This window comes from Leuresthes tenuis, unplaced genomic scaffold, assembly GCF_036924035.1.
Source record: "Leuresthes tenuis unplaced genomic scaffold, fLeuTen1.0.hap1 SCAF_2, whole genome shotgun sequence".
Lineage (NCBI taxonomy): Eukaryota > Metazoa > Chordata > Actinopteri > Atheriniformes > Atherinopsidae > Leuresthes > Leuresthes tenuis.
Window position 1 is genome coordinate 12,838,224 of NW_027325356.1, and position 20,353 is coordinate 12,858,576.

General features: G+C 42.7%; 1 protein-coding gene across 4 annotated transcripts in view; it reads left to right on the top strand.

Moving 5' to 3' along the window:
* Positions 1-8,581: 8,581 nt before the first annotated feature.
* The window catches only part of LOC140301662 (SH2 domain-containing adapter protein F), an 86,296-nt gene continuing 74,524 nt past the window's right edge, over positions 8,582-20,353 (top strand). The window contains exon 1 of one of the 4 annotated variants that reach the window (XM_072380237.1): positions 8,582-9,358. In XM_072380237.1, the coding sequence (XP_072236338.1) occupies positions 8,921-9,358 (438 nt within the window). In that variant the 5' untranslated portion in view covers positions 8,582-8,920. The remainder of the gene's footprint in view (positions 9,359-20,353) is intronic. The other 3 variants (XM_072380236.1, XM_072380238.1, XM_072380239.1) reach the window with 3 other exon arrangements.

Consider the following 20,353-nt stretch of genomic DNA (forward strand, 5'->3'; position numbering starts at 1 on the left):
GATACTTTACATATTCCAGAGGCGGGCTAATGGTGGCTATGATGCACCTGGAGGACCAATTAATGCTTTTTTAAACACCTCTAAAACGAAAATAAAGATTGCGTCAAGCTGCTTGGATTTGGCGTGGCTTTTATGGAATTCATCAAAAAAGTTAAACGGCCACATTGAATTTGCTGAATCGATATGCAATTACAAGACAAACAAGTTATTGATATTCTAATGTTCCAGGGGAGCAAATAAACCACAGCATCTAAATAGAAGACAGAGATCAAAGTTTGATATCTACAGTCACAGTTTTGTATATTTCAAATTGTATGACATATGAAGCTAAGCTGGGAATAACAAACATCATTGTCTACATACTTTCCCAATCTAAGTATCCTCTTTATGACTGAAAATAGTATTAAATGTCCTTCAATCATATTTGTGACCTGATATTTTTATTCTAGTCATTATTATGTTAAATGCTTTGAGGACCAGCTGTGTTTTAAAAAGTTTTAACATTAGATAACTCCACAGTTCAGTCCTCACCACACACTCTGAAACACATTCCAGCAGTCTGAGAATCACTTTGCCATTTAATTATCAAGCAGGCCAATCAATGCTCTTTGTCCTTAGTTGATTCCTGCCAGCCTGCATCCATGTGCAGTAAGAGCAAGGAGAGGGTTTGAAACAGGCCGACATTAAGGTTAGAAGACATGAATCAAGACGTGATTGAGGGCACGTCCATCACCAGTTTTGCCTCTGACATGGCAAGAAAACTTAAATCAGCCAGTTATTGGTTTTGATACATGCACAGCCAGTTCTTGCAGACACATTTGCATGACAACAGCAGCACTTCAAGATGTCACTGGTTGACATTTCTCATCCTTTACTGGCCACCTCCCAAAATTCCTGCACAGAGTATTTGAATAAGAAGCAGCCCAGTGACCGTTTCTCTATGCGTCTCTGCAGCTCCGCTGTTGAGCAAAATTCCTCTACACACTCAGAGCCTCCACTTCAAGACTGACAGGTTGCTATGAGACCAGCTTTTAAGATTACTAAATTCACCTTATCGCACACCAGCCACAGTTTACCTGCTCTGTTGGAGACTTTCTTTGTGGGTCAGAGAAAACATTCAACATTAAAATTAAAATGAGAAAGAAAATGAGGAGGAGGTCACAGCGGGGGGTATCCAATCACTATAACCTCCAGCAAGGCAATCAATATGAGTTTAACTGTTTAATTCTCACTCTGGTAATTATGCTTTGGAATAATGAAATCGCATTCAAGGGGAAGCATGAGCGACATAATAATCGTTCTGCTGAGACTAGAACCAGGATGAGAATGTGGGAAGAAATAGCAGTTATTATTTGAACTATATTTTATATAAATATAAAATGTCCAGAATAATAAAAAGGAAAAGAACCATAGTGTAAGGATTACAACTATGGATGAAATGATAAAGTGATATATTAGAAAACAGTGACAATTAACACACTTAAAACATCTGTTCCGTTAGCAGACTTTTTATGGTTTTCCAGCCTCACTTATTGAGCCCAAATATGGTCCCGCAAGCCAGCTGTCCATAATAAAAGGACAGTGTGGACAGAAGTGCAGTAAATTTTCATCCGTCGGAGGCCATTGACTGTGTCACACTGACTGAAGAGGCAGACTTGTGAACCATGCTGCCCTGATTCCTCACTGTCACACACAATACACTCACATGCCTACCGTGATTCTAAACGACTGTCATTATGTACCCTCAAATGTAAGAGTCATGCTCCAGAGTCCAACTCAACTGAAATGATTTGAAGAACAGTCTTTACTCCTCACTTGAGCTCAAGGGCTTTTGGATATGTTGTGTGTTTAACATATCCATCTTTAAAAATTACACTTCAGCATTTCATCCATCATCCGTCCTTTCATGGTCCTCTTAAATGCCATGAATCACTCAAAATAAATGCCAAAGACTCATTTTTTGCAGCATCTGAAGTAGTCCAAGTACATACTTGCATCCCAGTTAACAGGCACTAAATCCTTATTTTGCATGGTATGACAGCGTGGGTTCTATCAAACGAGGGTGACACCCTTAGCTGGGTTCAAAAGGTAACGTGTCGACTGGGGCGCTTCTCTCGGCAACAAATCTGGAGCTTCACAGAGAGTGACAGAAAAATCATTAGACTAAGACAAGGAGAAATGTTTTTGGGAGATTCATAGATGAATGTCTTAAATCACTTAAAAGGCTGCAAGTGTCACTATTACGTGCTGACATAGCTGCAAAAAAAGGTTACAGGAAGGCGAGTCCATTAAGTTGGATGACCGCAGCTGAGCCGGGACTGCCAAAAGGGTCACACTCAGCCAACATCAAACATACAAGATTAGATCTATACCCTCGCCGAGCCAGTCTACAGATTCTGTTTACCCAGCAATGACATCATGTTTGTGCTAGAATGATGAACGGGCTTTTAGGAGCAGCTAAGAAATGCCCATGCATTTTCTTTAAAAAGTCAGTCGTTACACCATAGATTTGTGCTACGGTTGTGACGTATACTTCAAATAGCAAATATGCTTGTGATTTCAGTTTGTAAAGGCTTCCGTAATGATAAGTATGCAAAGCACTCTGTGAAAACCCACATGCAGTTGTTGATTTTGCATATAGAGAATCAGGGCTTGCACATGGATACTCAGTCTGACACTGGAAAATGATTAATCACCACAAGCACGGCAGACCTTGAATACAAAGTAAACTTTGGAAATATTCATAAAACTATTACCTATATATTAATGTGAACGGTGGGAGGATCAATACTACCTTAGCTAAGTCTGATCTACTTCATATATTAACTAACCTAATATTCACAAAGAAGGTTTTTGTCAATTAAAACACACGACTAACATTCAACATCATTTTCAGGTTGATGAATGTCCCTGCTCCTCACAAGAAGAAAATTGCTTTTCTACCTGAAGCCTGTCTTATTTTTGTGTAAACCTCAAACTATTCTGAAAGTTTGTGGATTTGGAAAAACAGAAAAATACCAGGACAAATGTTTGAGATTCCACATTATTTATGGTTCAACAATCAAATGTAAGCACACTTCTGGCAACCACCACGTTAAATCCTGTGAATCCTGTAAAAAGTGGCCAGGTTTACCGTACTTAGACGCTGTATCCTATCAGTGAGGCACCATTTAGGTGAATTTGATTGACTCATCGTGGATTTATTTCATTTTTATTTTTTTAAGGATTATGGTTATGAACATGGCTATACCTCGTGTTTCCAGCAAACCATGGCATCAGAACAAAATGAAGATGTCTGAACTGAAGTGCTTTTAAAGAAAGGACTTTCTCTGCATCAGATCAATGGTAGACTTAGAACAGTCAAAACAAAGCTGGTGTGGTCCCTGAGGAGAAGTAGTTTCTTCTCAAGAGTAAAAGAAACTACAGAGTAGGCTAAGACTTACCAACATTTTATAGTAAACGTCTGGGAAAAAATGTCCAGTCACTGACCAATCCAATTTTAAGATTTGTGGTGGTAACAAGAGTGTGTTTATTCGGTGACAGAAAGGGAAGAGAATGATACCTCAGTGTCTCCAACCTGCAGGGGAACATAATGGAGGACATATATAAGTCTGGGGATGTTTTGCTGCTTCATATTTGGACACTTGAACTAAATCAGCTCCATCTAGATCTAGAGTAAGAAGCACTCCATTCTTGAGAGAAACACAACACCCTCTAGTGTGTACTTTCGTGAAGATGGATTCATACTGCAGCAGCCCAAACACACCTTCAAGCTTTGTAAGAGCTACTAAAAAAAATCAGTGTCGACTAAAAAGAGACGACTCTCATGGTCAGCTGAAGACTTATGGGGACATAAATATTCCTGACATCACAGGAGGCTCTCCGGAGCCTTGTCGGGTCATGCTACGATAACATGAGTTATCAGGTTTGATACAAACATGTGGAGCTGCCCAAGTGCTAAAGTTCTCAAAGCAGAAGATGATCTGGAAGGAGTTTACATTTTTGACAAAGATGACTTTAAGCTGCAGTTGTTAGGCTGATAACATTTGTCATTACGATCTTAAACTCTTAAATATATCTTATGAATAAAAGAATAATTAGACAACTGATAATTACATCACTTGTAACAACACAATAAAATAATAATGGTACTTTGTGGTGACTATTCTTACAATTTATTTTTACAAATATTTTACTGCAGATGTATTCTTGCTGAAGTATTTAAAAACATTTTTAATGTGTGCTGATTAATTTCACATTTGGGCACAAGTATTTTCATCCAGTTAAGGATCTACACGTCTTATGCTGCCAAAAGTTAAAAAAAAACTGCTGTTCTAATGAATCAGTGAGAAACAGGAAAAAGTCCCTTGTACTGTCACCATCAAAATCTGGATTCATGTGCACTAGAATCCTGGCAAATGGGGAGAACACACACATCTACATTAGTCATTTAGTGTGAGAACACTATTGATGGATCCTTTCATAGTAGATGTACCATCTGATACTTGATACTGTTCATTGCTTAACAAAATGTCCACATTGATCAGCCTTCCTTGAACAACCAAAGGTGACATCAGCCCTCCTGCTTGGTGAGAAACTGAATGAGGCAGTTTTTTTTTTTAAACCTCCAGCCTGCACTTTGATCGACAGGCATGGGAAAGCAAACAAAGTTGCACAGTCAGATTGAAGAAGCGGGGAGGGATAGACACACAGGCTCGAGCACACACAGGCTCAAACACAAGGGATAAAACCCCATAGAACAGCATGCCTTCTCTGGGGGACAGCAGACAAACTATTACATTGTGGTCGAACCTTCTCTGTCTGTATCTTTTATTTTTCCTATTTCGTGTACGTTCTCAGTTTGTTTGAGTGATGCTTTAAAACTTTAAAGCATTGCAGGCTGATTAAATTAAATTAAATTGGTAAAAGTCCATTGATTATTTATACAACCACTTAAATCAAAATGTCCAGAGGTATATCAAGGGCCTGATGGTTGTTTTGTTTTGTTTTTTAAGAGGAATCATAAAAATGTGTCATTATATGCAGGCTATAGTGTTACCTTTTACCCCATTAAACTGGATTCTGCACTATCTCTACAGTGTAGGGGTGGAAGCATAAAAGGTTATCCGATCCTCAATTATGCAGGACATTTTGTTAAGCACGTCTCCTGTTTGTCAGCAGCCGCCTCACCTGATGTTCTAATTATTTCCTGCAGTAAATTCACATGCAGTCATCTGCTGTCTACTTGAGCAATTATATATCGATTTCTTTGCTTGAGGACCTTGGTGATACAGTTGTTGAAGGAAACCTTCACAAATTAAATGCTTCAACCTCCCTCAGTCAGAAAAAAATCAAACCTAAACCTGACTGAATGACAGTGAGGAAAACAGACGGTACAAAGCACAAATCTTATGGTGCTGTTACTTTGAATGTCCAGAAGCTGTTTAAATCACTTCAGCATGTTTCCATGGAGACTAGTGTGTGGATATGGTGCTTGCAAGACAAGATTCACGGGGGCAAAACTGAAGGCACATTGATGAATTACAGTAAGTCACGGTGGTGAGGATGAATATGTTTGCACCTGTGATTGTGCAAATGGAAGTGATGGGGCCATGACAGAAAAGAGATAGGAAAGAAGAGGGAAAGGAAAATGAGAAAAAATAAATGGTAAATGGACTGCACTTGTATAGCACTTTTGTAGTCTAGCTGACCACTCAAAGTGCCTCTAACACTACATGCCACGTTCACCTATTCACACATGCTCACACAGCTCATTAGCCTATGCATATCTATGTGCTTCCTACTCATTCACACACATTCATACACCGATGGATGCATCGATATGCAACGTGGGGTTCAGTGTAAAGCGCAGTAAGTGACATTAAGTGTTGCTACATAAACAGTCAAGATGAGTTTCTGCCAGTTTTATACATTGGCTTTTCCTACATGTACGTTAGGTAACAGCCTGTTAAAAAGTGTCTCACACACTCAAACAACATTTAGCATGGCAACAGTGTGTTAATATGAAATATGTTTTGACTGACATTTTCAAGGTATTTTTATTTGAATGCTTGTTCTCAGCACCTTGGATTTTTCTTGATGTCAACAGGAAACGCATCAGATATGTGAGCATGAGCGTAAATATTTGTAAGAGGTGTCCCCGTTGCTTGTTTAGCATGTTAGTTTCCCATTTTCCCAGCTTTATCTGAAACAGTACAGGCATACACACTCAAAAGTATATATCAATTTTTTTTTTACCGCACAGGGCAAAATTTGGAAGCTATTAAACATGCAGTTCGCTTTTACTTCAGCCTGACACCATAGCAGAGGCTCATGTAGCACATAAATACTGTACTAGTTAAGTGTGCTGCCGAGCAAGAAGACAAGGTTTGACAACCAGGAACTTTGTGACTTTGGAGCACATATGAAACATAAACAAGTGTCTATGAAACTTCTAAAATATTACAGGAAATGGAAAGGTAATAGGGTCCAATTTGTATGCTCGAGTGCTTAAGCATTAGAATAATTTTCACAGCCAACTACCTAGAAGAGAAAAATAAACTTGTCATATATCTCAGCAGCGTGCCAGGGGTTTGAAATGTCAGCAGTAACTGTGGAAGGTATTAACAGTCACCTATAGCAAACATAAGCTGTCGTCTTGTCTGACATTCCCCAGCCTTGTCAAAAGAAATTCCTGCTACATACATGCTAACAGAAAAAAAAAGGCTCTGTTTATTGTTTTTTTTTGTCGGTTCTGTTAGCTTGTTGTGGCTAATGGACTCAAGGGACCACAGGTGACATGCTGCACAGTATCAAAGCAAAATTGCAATAACATTTTACTTTCTACACGTAACATGAGGGCGGAAATGCGGAAAACCGTTGATGAGGCTCAGATAATGTGCCAAACAATCCTGACTGCGTCACTACACAGTGTTTTTTAACTGCTGTGAAGTGGCCTCTATTTGTGCTGATGCACCAGCAGACCCTCCAGGATCATTTTAAGTGTGACAGGTTGAGCAGACGTACCTAAAAATCCTCCTGGCAAGCATATTCCTGTGTACGGTCCATAGGAGCCCGCTTGCATCTTAAGAGGTGCTACATTACAGAATTTGCATTATAAAGGATGTCAGTAGTGGCAGCCGGTGGAGGCTGTTGAACGAAATCACAGCAAAGTAACAAAAGATTTGCAATGTAAGTCATGCTCGGTTACCTTAATAACACACCTGCTCCTGCCTACCACAGATCTAATTTCTGCTGCATGAGAAATATTTCCATCACATCATATTTAGGGGGAGTTGTGGCACTGAGGTTACGCCTATGGTATGAGATCCCTGGAATAAGACATATAATCTGTCAAGTGAAACAAATTTAAAGGTTTGCACTCTTTGTTTGTGAGACTGAATGTCCCAGAAGTGTGTCAGTAATAAAAGATAAAAGATGACTGCTACAATAAGGCACACCAGAACCCATTCCCTTGTCTTGAAAGCTTTACAACACAAGCCACTGCTTAATCAGATTAATGTCCTGGATTTGGGATGAAATTACTCAGCTAAAGTGAAGAGTAATTACACTCATCAAGGTTCCAACGTATGCCTAAGTGCAGCACTTGCAGGATTTCAAGAGAGAAAATAATAGATTTTTTTTTTCCAGAGCATGGAGTTGTCTTTCCCAAAGGCCTGTCAGGGTTAAACTCTGATCTGTGCGCCGTGACTTGCTCAAGGCTGTGTCTGTGGTGATATTAAAAAGAAATATTGCTTCATAAAACCCCGCTGCGCTGCAGCCATGACTCCTGTTAATGCAGACTGCTGCTCCAGTAAGTCTCTGGGAGGGAAAATGGGATTCTGTCCTCCGATTGCAAAGGCAATTAAGTGTTAAGCATGTGAACCCACAATCATATCCACCAAAGAAATTGAAAGACACCTTGGAGAGCAATGTTTACTCATGCTGCTGCTTTGAGCAATTTTACCTTCTCAACTCATGGATATGCGTAATAGACTTAACAAGGACAATACCCAGTGCTGATACAGACTTCAGCATCCTCAATTGCAATTAAAACACTGCAGTTGCCATCTGGGCATGAGGGCACTGAGAATGGGGAGAGGACACCTTACCCTTGAGTCCTGTTGATGGCACAAGACTCAAGGGTAAAGTGTAAAACTGCTTTTAAATACTGACTTTTATTACTTTTCAAAAGTCTAAATGTCAGAACGTAAAATGTAGGCAATAGTTTGAAGAAAATATGAGACATAGTGTAATTGCCCCACTTTTATTGTTATCCTAAAAGTAACTATAAAAACTGCGCTGTAGGTTACAGGTTCAGACAGCAGTGTGGCTTCAGGGACCAGCAAACCTTTAATATTCTGCTGATGCAGCGCTTGACCCCTTGCAGCAGATATGCTACATCATTATGTATAATAATAAAAAAAAAATGTCGGAGCGTGCAGCTGTGATTGTGTTTCCGTTCACAACCCAGCGCACTGGTGAGAGAAGTTTCAGAAGTCCGGTAGGTGGCAGTGAACGTTCTCAGGTATGGAGGGCAGGTTGTGGGGGGCGTGTGTTCCTCTTGCACAAGCGCTCCCATGTTGCGTAGTCTGGAAACCTGACGTTGTTAGCAGCAGCCGAGCAGTCAGAGCGACAGCAACGCGCGCGTGTGAGTGTGTGTATGCGTGTGTGTGTGTGTGACAGTGACAGTGAGTTGCGTCAGGGCAGAAAAGAAAGTGCCAGTGGCTGCTCTCCGCCGGCTCGCGCACTCCTCCTCGGACAGTCAGAGTCGCACGAGACTGGCGACACGCTCCGACCCTGGTCTGCTGGTCGCGTGTGACCCGAGGTTTCCCACTTTTGACGACTGGACCCGGGCTGAGCTGACAGAAAAGGTGGAACTAAACTACATTCATTGACTTTTGAGCGATGAACTGGCAGAATGGCCAAGTGGTTCAAGGAGCACCTAGGATTCAAAACTACCAAAGCACCCCCTCCGGCGCCTCCGAAGCCGGACTACAGGCACTGTCACACCGGTGTGCCCGGTGCGCCTGGCTTCCAGCAAACAAGCTCCGGGGCCACCTTTCCGAGTCCCGCTCAGCCGGACATCCTCGCTGCTTACAAACTACAAAAGGACCTAGACTTCGAAGACCCGTACACTCCAGGTGGAAATATTTCATTCGGCTCCAGCTTGAACACTGTGGGGTCGCCGGATATCAAGTATGTGTCACCAAAGCATCGACTTATCAAGGTGGAAACAATCGAAAAGAGCAGCCCAGCTCCCGGTGGAGGTGTCACAGTCACACAAACTGTAGCTGTAGCTGTAAGCAGCGTTAAATCTCCTACTTCCCCTCCCTCGGACCACGACAACAAGGAGAAGGTGGGTGAAGTTTGGTCCGAGCTTTAGCCGGTGGCCAAGTAACCTGTAGGGCAACAACTTTCTTCTCTCTCTTCTTCGTCTCAGTGTTTTTAAGTAGATATTTTCACCTCGGTCGGTTTTTTTTTTTCCTTCTCTAAATTCAATCACAGAATTACATGTGCTTAATAAAACGCATGCCTGTTCCTTTACTAGAATGAAACGTAATCCAACTCCTGAAAGAAATTAATCGTTACAACTGGCAGAACTTGTTATCACAAACACACAACGGCAACCCACACGAGTTGCGACATAGTCTGCTGTCTAATATCTAACCTGCACTACAGGGAGTGCTGTCCTGTATGACACAACTTAATATAAGAGCATATATGCCCGTAATACTAAAAAGGAATGAGGAAAACTATGTATCTTTTGCTAACTTTTTTGAGAGTTAAAGTGCTGGCAAACCAAAACTGAACCTATACAACATGATCTAAACTTAACCACTGTGCCTCCAATGAAACTTGAATCTTATTCAGTGAGACGCATCCATTCAACATTAGCTCATTGCAGTAATCCCTGCTGCCCTGTGGAGAAATTATTTATGAGTTTGAGTTCACGGCTTTAATTTGATCCTCTCTTTTGCACAGTCCTGTGAGCCACCACAAGCCTTGCACCGTAGCTTTTTAAAGGTGCCCAAAGCTAAAGAGGAGACAGACGAGCAGAAGGCATGCAGGTCCATGCTTCTGAGCACAATTGTCTGGCTCCTAAGGAATCTGTGCTATGGAATCATTCAGAGAAAGCTGAGATGTGGTGTCACTGGGCTTAAAGACGTGCTGTATGATGAGTGGGATCCAGCTGAAGAATGTTTTCATAGTTTGCATTGCTTGTTAGCAGAGAAGAAAGCACAGTCCTGCGAAAATACACACTGTGCGCCCCCTCAGATCATACCTTGGTCACGACTGTGTGCTGAAATTTTCTGTGTTCCCCTCGGTTTCACCCTCCCGTTACTTCCTCCTTCACTTGGGTTTGCTTTTGCACCTGTCTTGTGACATGTGGCAACTTCACAGTTGGTTCTGGTTCAACACTTTTATAGATGTCCCACACAGTCTTCAGCCTGACACAAGGGTGTTGCATGAAGGAGGACGTATTTTTCTGTTTTTTTCCTCTGTGCTCTGATGACAAAGTAAGTGCTGCAGCCATCGCCAGGGAAATCGACAAGAAAAGCTCACAAAATCATGTTCTTTTATGATACCGCCACTATTTTCACCTGCTCCCCACAAACTTGGTCGCTAAAGCCAGACACCAAAAATGTACCGTTGCCACGGCAGCTTCTCTTGCTGATTAAACAGACTGTAGCTGTCTTGTGATAACTAGAAAATATTGAAATCTACTTAATTTAGGACGTCTAATGTGTCTCTGTCGTCACGTGCACACATGGGTTTAACAGATAGGTGGTTGATAGAATACTCCGAGTCAGATCCCTCACACCCAGCAATATGAATGATGTTGTGGACGAGTTAAATCAGTGCTGACAGCTGGTGGGCGTTGGCAATATGTGGAGAGAAGGGTTTAAGGGTTTCATGTCAGGTGACGAAGATTGGATGAAAATGGTGCTGCAGCGGTGCGGGGGGGGGGGTTGAGATGTCACACCAGGAATACCTCCCCGACCCATATCGCCTTGCACACTTTGGCGGCAGATTTATTTAGTTTAAGAGTTGAATATTTTCCCCACGTTGGTGTTTCGAAGCTGAGTTCAACCTCTCGCAGGGGTCAAAGTTTCGTGGAGAAGCCGAGCATCTTTTTTTCTGACCCGGGCTGGCCGCCATGATTGTTTGTAAATCGTTGTTAGCAGAACTCTCTGGATGAGGGTTTTCAAAGTGCTGCTTACAAAGGATCGTTCCCTTTTACAGGCACTTGTTTCAACAACCTCTGTGGGAGGATGCGCTGTTTGCAGTGTGTTACATACTCTCTCCTGTCAGGTTACTGGTTTGTGTTTAAAGGGGGTGGGGGGGGGGTAGTCTTGTTCGGGGCTTGCCTCATGTTGAAACAGTTTTCATGCTCCCTTTATCAGCCAGTGTGATCTTCCATGTTTAAGTGATATGTGGGCAGCTTGTAGCACACACATCCTTGCATGAATGCACATCAGTCTGACAGTTATTTATTTCTTTTTTTGTGACAGCACAGGCTGAACGGTGGCTGCCAAGAGACCGAGCAAAAGAGCATGCAAGCGTCTCAACAGCTCAGCTCGGTTACATTGATGTTTTAATTACTTGACTCATGAATGCTAATTATATCACTGCTCACCTAATGCCTGAAATGCCAATAGCAGCACCAAGTGAATTTTCCTCAGTCCATTTCAATTCAGCAGACTCGGACTCGTTGTCGTTGCAGTTCAGTTCCTATTTTGAGACCGTTTGAGGTTAAGGAGCATTATTCATAGCTTACAAGATATTGGGATGTGTGTTGTCTTTAATGATGCCAAGCCCTTCATGGTAGAGTTAGCTGAGTGAGATGATCAATTATCATACTGCCTACAAACTAATTAAAGGCCTCATCTCCCAGCTCATCGCTCTACTCAGCACAGAACTGACTTCTTTCAAGGTCGCCGAAAGTGATGACGGGCTCCGCTCAAAAATGCGTAAACAAAAGCAGTTGTGTGAAGCTGACTGGCGGGCTGCGACATCCCCGTGAAGCGCCGCCTGTAATCATCAGTATCTGTTTGTGCACCTGGGAAACTGCTGTTTGGCTCCCCTCGGGTCTCACGGTCTCTTTTGATTCAGTTATGACTCGAGCTCGCTTGTACATCTATCTATAGAAGCACGCCACTGGATCCCACTCTCAGACATTTGTTCTGCCGCCAACACAGGCACCTGGATCCACAGATTTGGTTTGTGCTGATTTTCCTTCTTTGCATCTTTTCACAAGATCTGACTCAACATTTCAATCTTTCAATCGATTTGGAAGAATTGCCTTTCTCTTTCAGTCCCGTATGGATCTGACTCCTCGATCACAGCACATCAGAGTATGTTTACAAAAGAGTCCACAGAGTTTAGGGAAATTTGGCAGAAAAATGAAGTCTTTTAAAAATTAAGCAAAAATGGATTAGGTTGTGGCATGGAGGCATGGAAAATAAATTCCAATTGCACCATTACTTCTGGACTGTGGGTCCCGGGAGCAAAGTGAAGCAACGCTATTACAGAGGAGAACATCTGGGGTTACGTTCGTGAAGATAGTTCCACTCGGTGTTCTTGGTATTCTTAATGAAACCCAACCAGCTGGAATGTCAATATCGATATAAACATGGTATTTCTAAAGAGAAGAGCTGAGACGGGCCAGGTGTGAAATGTTCAATCTCATCAACATTTCTCAGAAGTGGAGTATGCGCTACTCTCCAGTGACAGTTTGTTTTTCATAGTTTTACTCAGTTCCTGCATGCACATTGTAATAACAATCATGTTTTTTAATCATGTGTAGCTTTCTGTTTCTGAGAAAAGACGAAGCATCGCATTTACAAATAGATTAAAGACCAGTACATAAAGCTTCTATCAGAAGAACCTTTTTAGCTTCATCTCTTTGAGTCATTTGAGTACGTCTCAGCCGGTCGGATTTGTAATGGGCAGACTGAGCTTGGAATGGTGCACTGCCACATCAGAAGAAGCTCAGCAGCAGGTGCATCACCGTCCGACCTGCATTCCTCCAGTGTAGATGGCACCGCCTTCTCTGCGTGGCGAAGCTTTGCTCGGCTTCGCTTCCCGCCGCCCCGAACCGTCGGTGGAGTTTTATGAACGCATTCCACGCGCACTGTCATCTGTCAGTGATGGGAGAAAGGTCAAGCGCAAATATCACCTGGGTCCGCCAGAGTGCTTTTCTTCTGGGAGCCGGAAAATAGATGAAAACATCATGTTTTGTTATAGCAGCCTCTTTGTAACGGACTGTTTGATCAGAGCCCTGACTGAATGTGGGAAGCTGTGCAGATTATGGCCTTGTTGCTCCGCTCTTTCATAAACTCAAATGTTTTGGAAAACTTTTTCGGCAGCAGTTGTACATTTTTGAATTTTTACGTAGGCAAAGCAGATTAGATAAGTTTCAATCGGATGATTCCATACTTGGAATAATGTTTTCTGTAATATAAACATGCAGGACTTTGAAGTCATTTTAGGCCGCTGCTGTGACAGTTTTTAATGCGCAGGTTGAAATAATCAACAGATTGGTGTGAAAGCTGTGTTGTGCTGTGTGTCTGTGGATCTTGCAGCTGTTGTTTTTGATAATCAGTTCAGGGAACATTGAGACTAACATCTTCAAGTCACACAATAATTATTTTCATGATTAATATAAACAGTGCAGAGTTATTGAATCGCTGCATTGCTATGACTACTCTGCCTCAAAAGAGCAAAATCTAGACTGTGGGACTTTTGATTTTCCGTTTCACCAACGGTTTGCAGAGGTGTTGTCGGACCTGAACCATTTCCTGAACTGTTTGACAAGCGCATAAACATCCGGATGAGTTTCCATTCCAAGCATATTTTTCATATTCAGATTGTTTCCTGCTCTTAACTGTCAATGACAAAAGAACACTGCCGTGCATTCCTGACCAAAACAAAAAATCCTGGAAGGGCATTTTGAGAGGAAGGAAGAGGAACAAAGCCGGACCTCATGCCCCTTTAAGTCGCGCCTCCGCCGGAGCAGTATGAAGTCATGTTGTAGTGGAAGATGCGCTGAAAGCTATCATGTAAAGGGTGTTCAGCAGAGCTTACAAAGGTTTGGCTTTTCAACACAATATCATTTTGGTGGATCCGCAAATCCTATTACATTAACATCCCGGCACTGTAATCCAGCATAAATGAGTGTAATAACCAGTCATGGTTAAGTTTTATGTACTACCATCCACCACATGTGAAGGAAAGTTATAGGTCTGGGAAACGGTGGCCTTTCGCCATTGTTTGCTTATTTTCTTTCCTCCCTCCATCTGGGAGCCGTCTTTCCAGTTTAAAGAGTCCCGATGGAGTCTGCTGGTGTTTGTGTTGCTCGATTTGCTTTTTCTAACTTTGCGCCGGAACATCGGTCACATGATTCCACCAGGTCACAATTAGCCTGCAGACTGGTGCTGCAGCTCTGGCCGCTTGGGAGTTGGAGACACATGGCTCTGTTTTGTTTAATGACAGTGTGTTGCAGCCGAGTGTAGAGTGAGGGAGTCCTCGTCGGCAGGCAGATCGTCTCACACAGATTAAAAGGAAACAAATGAATTTGCCACCCATCTGAGAAAATCTTTCTGCGCCATTTTTTGCCAAATCAGTTGCTCTAGCCTCGCCGAGTGAAAACGTTGTGCATTTCAGCTGTTATTAAAGAGTCATGTTGCGTCAATATTCAATGCAGACACGTTGATTGGCCTTTTTATCTCCTGCACAAATGCAGGCTGTTTTTTTGGGGGGGTTTTTTTGCGTCACAGCCGGAGGCAGCCAGACTTCCGTGTTACAGCCAGAGCTGCCCTGTGATCTGAGTGCCCACCGGGAAGCTGAACACCTCCGTTGGATTCCAGAGTCTCAATTCATGTGCTCTGTGAATGAGATTTGATTCAAGTAAATAAACTGCTGTCTGTTGTATTTTTTGCTGTTTTGCTTACACAAAGTCATGCTTTTTATTTTATTTTTAGCTATTTTAAAGATAGTAACATAGGGCGGGAATGCAAACCATTATCTGCTGTTGTTTGGTATAAAATAAAGAATGGCTTGGTTGCTCCAGGATTAAGGAAGTGCTCCCTTCCTGACAGGAAGTGTTTACAACTTGGTGACATTCCCTTTTTTCTTTTTTTTTTTCTTTTTTAACTTGACAAGTTTGCACTCGCCCCTCTGTGTGGGCTAGATATTCTGGCTGCTGCTTGCTTGCTCAGATATAACCAAGGTTAATGCTCCTGGCTGTCTTGACTTCAGCAATCTGGATGTTGGAAATGGTGACAAATAGGAATGGCACATGGCCAGTGCGTGCTCTGCTGAGGGCCGTTTGTGGAAGCACAATGGCACTTGTCCCTCACCCAGTATAATGTAGCTTCCCTCGCCTTTTGCTCCTGCGCTCGGAGAGGTGGGAAGCCACGTAGCAATGGCCGCGGCGTGGGGCTCCACCCTGCTCTTGCTCTATTGTCAGCGTAGGTGACGTGTTGAGACCTCGGTGCATCCCCGCCACAGAGGTTATCTGAGGCCGCTGAGCTCCCGGCCTCAATCAACACGTCCCCACATAGCATCGGCAAACCTCGAGCTTTGTTTACGGACAGACTGCGGCTTGTTTTCCTCCCTGCTCTGTGCATAACTCTGTCAGAATCAAAGCTTCTCTCCCAGTGGATCTTACCACATTGTTTCATGAAGCCCTACTTTCCTAATCGTGTCAATTTTTATCTTACAGAATCTGCGATTAGCAGCCGTGTTGTTTGCGGTTGTACATTGTTGTAGAGGCGTCGGATATATGTCGGCATACTTGTGCGTGCAGTGGGAGGACAGTTTTATGACTCCTCTTTTCAGCCTACTGCCAGATGCCCAAGTTTTTCCATACTAATTCTGACCAAAGAGTTGGCTGGGGGGGGGTCGGTGTAGTCATGTTGAGGACAAATTGCCTCGTACACGCGTGTGGAGGATTATCATATTTTATAAAATTCCAACAGTTCGCCATGGCACCTGAATTATTCTCAACTCTTGAGCCGCACCACTTACTGTATGTAGCAGAAACACTGCCAATAAATCTATCACACAGGCATGGGGACGGAGAAAGGAAATTGGATTTTGCCAAGCGTGTCGTCAAGTACTTAATCTCGAATATCTGTCGCGTATTAAGAGCACCTTCATAGGGTGCGACCCACAGGCTCCTCTTCTCTCTCCACTGGAGGTCTTAAGTGGCTGTGTGGATTGTGTTTCAATGAAAAGGAGGTCCTTCGGGACAAGCTGAGGTGCATTTTTGTGCTTCACTGCTTTGGGTGCAAACAAAAGATGCATTCATTTCATCAGGAGACACGAGCAGGCAGAAGAAGAATTTATTGAGGACTGAAAGTGCACGTTTAGCTGTTCAAATGTGCGAAAGCCAGAGTATTACACTCCGGATATTTCGTTAGGAGCGGGTGAGCGGGGGGTATAGCTCGGTTTAGGGAGTCTGTTGATACAGTCAGTGATACAGAGAGTAAATCTTCTGACTTTATGGTCGGATAAAGGTCACATTTTCATTCTTTTTGACTGTTTTAAAAGGCCCAAAATGTCTGTCTTCTGTTGTCTTTTCAGCTAAAGGATTTTCCCCAGAAAGTTCTGACCACCAGGGAAAATTCGGTGATCCATAAGGTTATTTGTGTCAGTACCCAGAATTCACCACTGTCATTTGGTTTAAAGCTGTTGATCAAATCAAGCTCTTGTGATTAAAATTAAATCAAATTTTGTTTTTACATGACCGGCACTTTCCAGCTAATGAACACTTAGAGGACGACTTGATATTATTGAGTTATTTTTTTTCCTGTTGAGTCAAACCAAAGCTACAGCGACGGTTCTGTTGGCAAAGGCAGAAGCACTCTGTGACTTCAAAGTCAACTCTTATCAGCTTTGAATATGCTTTTTGACTAAATGATAACATCAAATTATTTATTTGGATTTCTCAAATGATACCAATAAGGTAAGAGAGGTTTGAGATATTATATTTATGAACACCGTCTATGCATAGAATTCGGCTCATGGAGGGTAGGGACACAGTGGTGGAGTCATACATTCCTGAAAAAAGAAGACGTTTTGATTCTGTAGCGAAGATAGTTAGAAAAAAAGATATTATGTAAACTACAGCTGCATCTCACATTAAAGGGATTTCCTTCTGAATATAGAGCGACAGCTGCTGCTGACGGCAATGAAAAATGACAAAGAGGATCTATTTTTAAATTCCATAAGGTCTAGTCTTTTTTTTTTTTTTTAAACTCAGTGAGTTTCTTGATGTTCTTTGGGATTGCTTGCAAGCTCATGACTGTTAATCTGGGAAGAGTCGCTATCTCCATAAACTTTGATTTGAGTTCTGCACTGACGGAGGACTTGTCAGAACCCATGTCGGCAATTTACACGCTCATACCTTCACATTTACGTGAGGTTTCTTAACATTTCATTTGTGTTCATAAGTGTGTAAAGCATACGTAAACTATGACTAACAACATACTGAACTAAATGTTCCATAAAAGCGTCCTGATGCACAGCAATCATAGTCCCACTGGTGAAATGTGGAGTTATCCAGGTGTGCTCATGCGCCTTTCTTTCTTATTCAGCTATTTCACGCGCTGCTGATCTTTGTTCTGAATGTTGGGCGTGTGGCATCGGCTTTGCCGTTGCTGCATCTGGAAGCATTTTTTTTTTCGTGCTAATGGTGATCAACAGCAGCCCCACTAGAATGCTCACACCAAAAGAACAAGCTTAGCCCCTTGGGGGGTGGGGTGCGAGCTCCTCTCCACATGGACGAGAGTGCAGAGATCAGAAGAGCCCACGTTTTAATGTGGTTGAAATCTTAAAGGGAGACGGGCATGCGGTACATAAAATGACACCCGGATGCAGATGTCAAAGGGATACATGTGCAAAGCTGATGGTATTGTGAAAAGTTATAATCCGTCTAAGATGACTGTATTTTATGCACAGAGAGTAATAATCCAGTTGGTTGAGTCAATTGTAATATAAAATAATGACAGAAGGTATTCCTTCATAAACCTATTCCTTTTTTTCCCAGCTGTATCAGATTGCGCATGTACTGAAGATGCGGATGACGCTTGGCCTCTTTTTTTCATGTTCTGTGTGCTTACTGACACTGAATTGCTGATCTCGAGTGATTCTCCAGTTAGTCGAAAAGCAAAGCAAATGAGCACACCTGGAAAAAAAAGCCGAATCTTTGTTTATCCCTGGTGAAGTGGTCTTCGCTGGTGCGTGGACTGCAGCAGCTCGTGACTGATTGCAAAACAGCGCCTTTTATAGCAAATGTATTAATTTGATTAGGTACCTCTTCAGACTCCTAAGTAGGCCTTTAAAGGAGGCACATCACTCTTCAAAGCTCCCAGAGAGGCAGAACGCTCTAGCTGCGACTGTGTTTCTCTGGAAACGTTTCAATAAAGTTTCATTAATGTCAGGGCTGTGCATGGTGGGAAATGCACTCCTGCACTGTCTCTCCTTAAGAGGCCAAGCCAGTTTTCCATCTGCCTAATCTGTGTGGGAGACGTAGAAGCTGCCTCAGTCCTCACAAGGGGGGCCCTCAATGAATTGTAACCAGATTTGTGCTTGCTTCTTAGAAACATTGAAAGTATCTTATTGGACAAAACTATATTATATCAACAAAGACGCTGGGATATTTGTGCCTTCAGGGAGCGTTCTTTGCCAGCATGTTCTTCTGGTGTTAGGATGGCTGCGCATACTCTATTCATCCATCTGTTTACAGACAAAAAGAAAGTAGATGAACCGTCTGCAGCACACTACAGTGAGGCACAGCTTACTGCATTTGGTTTTATATGAACATCGGAGCACTCCCCCCCCACACTCAACAGGAGTAAACATACTTTCCACAACTGTCTCCTGTTAAAAGCTGAAAAAGAATAGCATCTCCTTCTCTATTGTCGTCCCTCCCCTCCCTTCCTATCTCCTCTGCCACGACTGTCTTTCCTCACAATAGAGGCATGTTTTCTTTATTGTCACACTAAAGAACAAAGGAGCAATAGCAGCAAAAAAAAAAAAGAAAAAGCCTTTTGAAATGCCGTAATGCAATTGAGCTGCTAAGCACTGAGTTGTATTAGGTTATCAGTGGCTGAAATCCCTTGTGGCGTGAGACATAAATCACACACGTCAGTCCTTTTTCTTTGTTTTTTTTTTTTTCTTTCCCTCCTCCCTCTTTCGACAGCCTACTGACTTTTTCTGGCAGTCTCAGAGGCCCTTCAACCTTGATGCATTCAGTCCATCCTGCACCAGACGTGACATAGATATCATAGTTCTGACTGCATTCATTTAGCAGGTGTGATGCTTAACTTAGTTTTCTGTCTTTTTAGATGCTTTGTGGTGTTAAGATTGGTGGCTTCGTAGTAAAATCATCAGACTGCTCTTTAATTAATTTGCTCTTCATCGATTGCTGTTGTTAAACGACCATGCTGGACTTGTTACTCCAGAGGCAGCAGCCTGTTTTCTATTTAACGCTACTGAAAGTCCACTCAGCTGCTCAAATTTCACCTAATACAATTTCTGAAAATTGTATTCTTTTGTCCACGATTATCTGATGAGCTCGCTGAGTGCGGGCAGAGAATTGAAGCCGGTATTTTCTCACTTCTAATGGAAGACTTGGGCTGAATCAGAGTGTAATCCTAGAAGCTCTAGTCTCATTGAACATTGTGCCAAAGTGGCAGGTGCCCCACTATAGTCTCCCTCCTTGGCTAATGTTCCCCCTGATTTGAGGTCAGCCTCATCGCCTGACAGTCGCAGTGCTTTGTCGCCGTCTCCTTTGTGAGATGCTAGAGCTGAGGCAGGTAGAAGACAGATCCTAACCAGCCAGGATCTGAGCTGAGGAATCAAAGTAAAAGGGAAAAGGCCTATGCCCATCAGGTGGCTTTGTGAGAATCACATGCACTGCAGCTTAGCAAATGTCTGATAGATGGAGGCAAGTGCTGACGTGGGGATTTTACTGTCATGACAAGTGTGGCTTGGCTGCAGTTCTGACACACCCTGGCACGCCACAGGGCAGATGGCGATGCCTTCGTTCTCCAGCACCCCTTTCCTCCCCACCCCGTACTTCTTCTGCTGTCGAGCTGCCATTAGTGCAGTGGAACAGGAAGGACGCATTGGAACAATTTAGAACTATTAACCAGCCTCCTCCCTAACATGAGCTTATGTGCAGGGGCTGGATGATGGCACCGTACAAAGCTCTTAATCTTAATTGTTGGTCATTGAATCCCAGGGTTAAAAAAAGTTGTTTTGCATGCTTACAGTTGACAAAAGGTATGAAGAAGAAACCAGATAGGGGTGATGGCATTTTGTAATCTAGTTCATCACC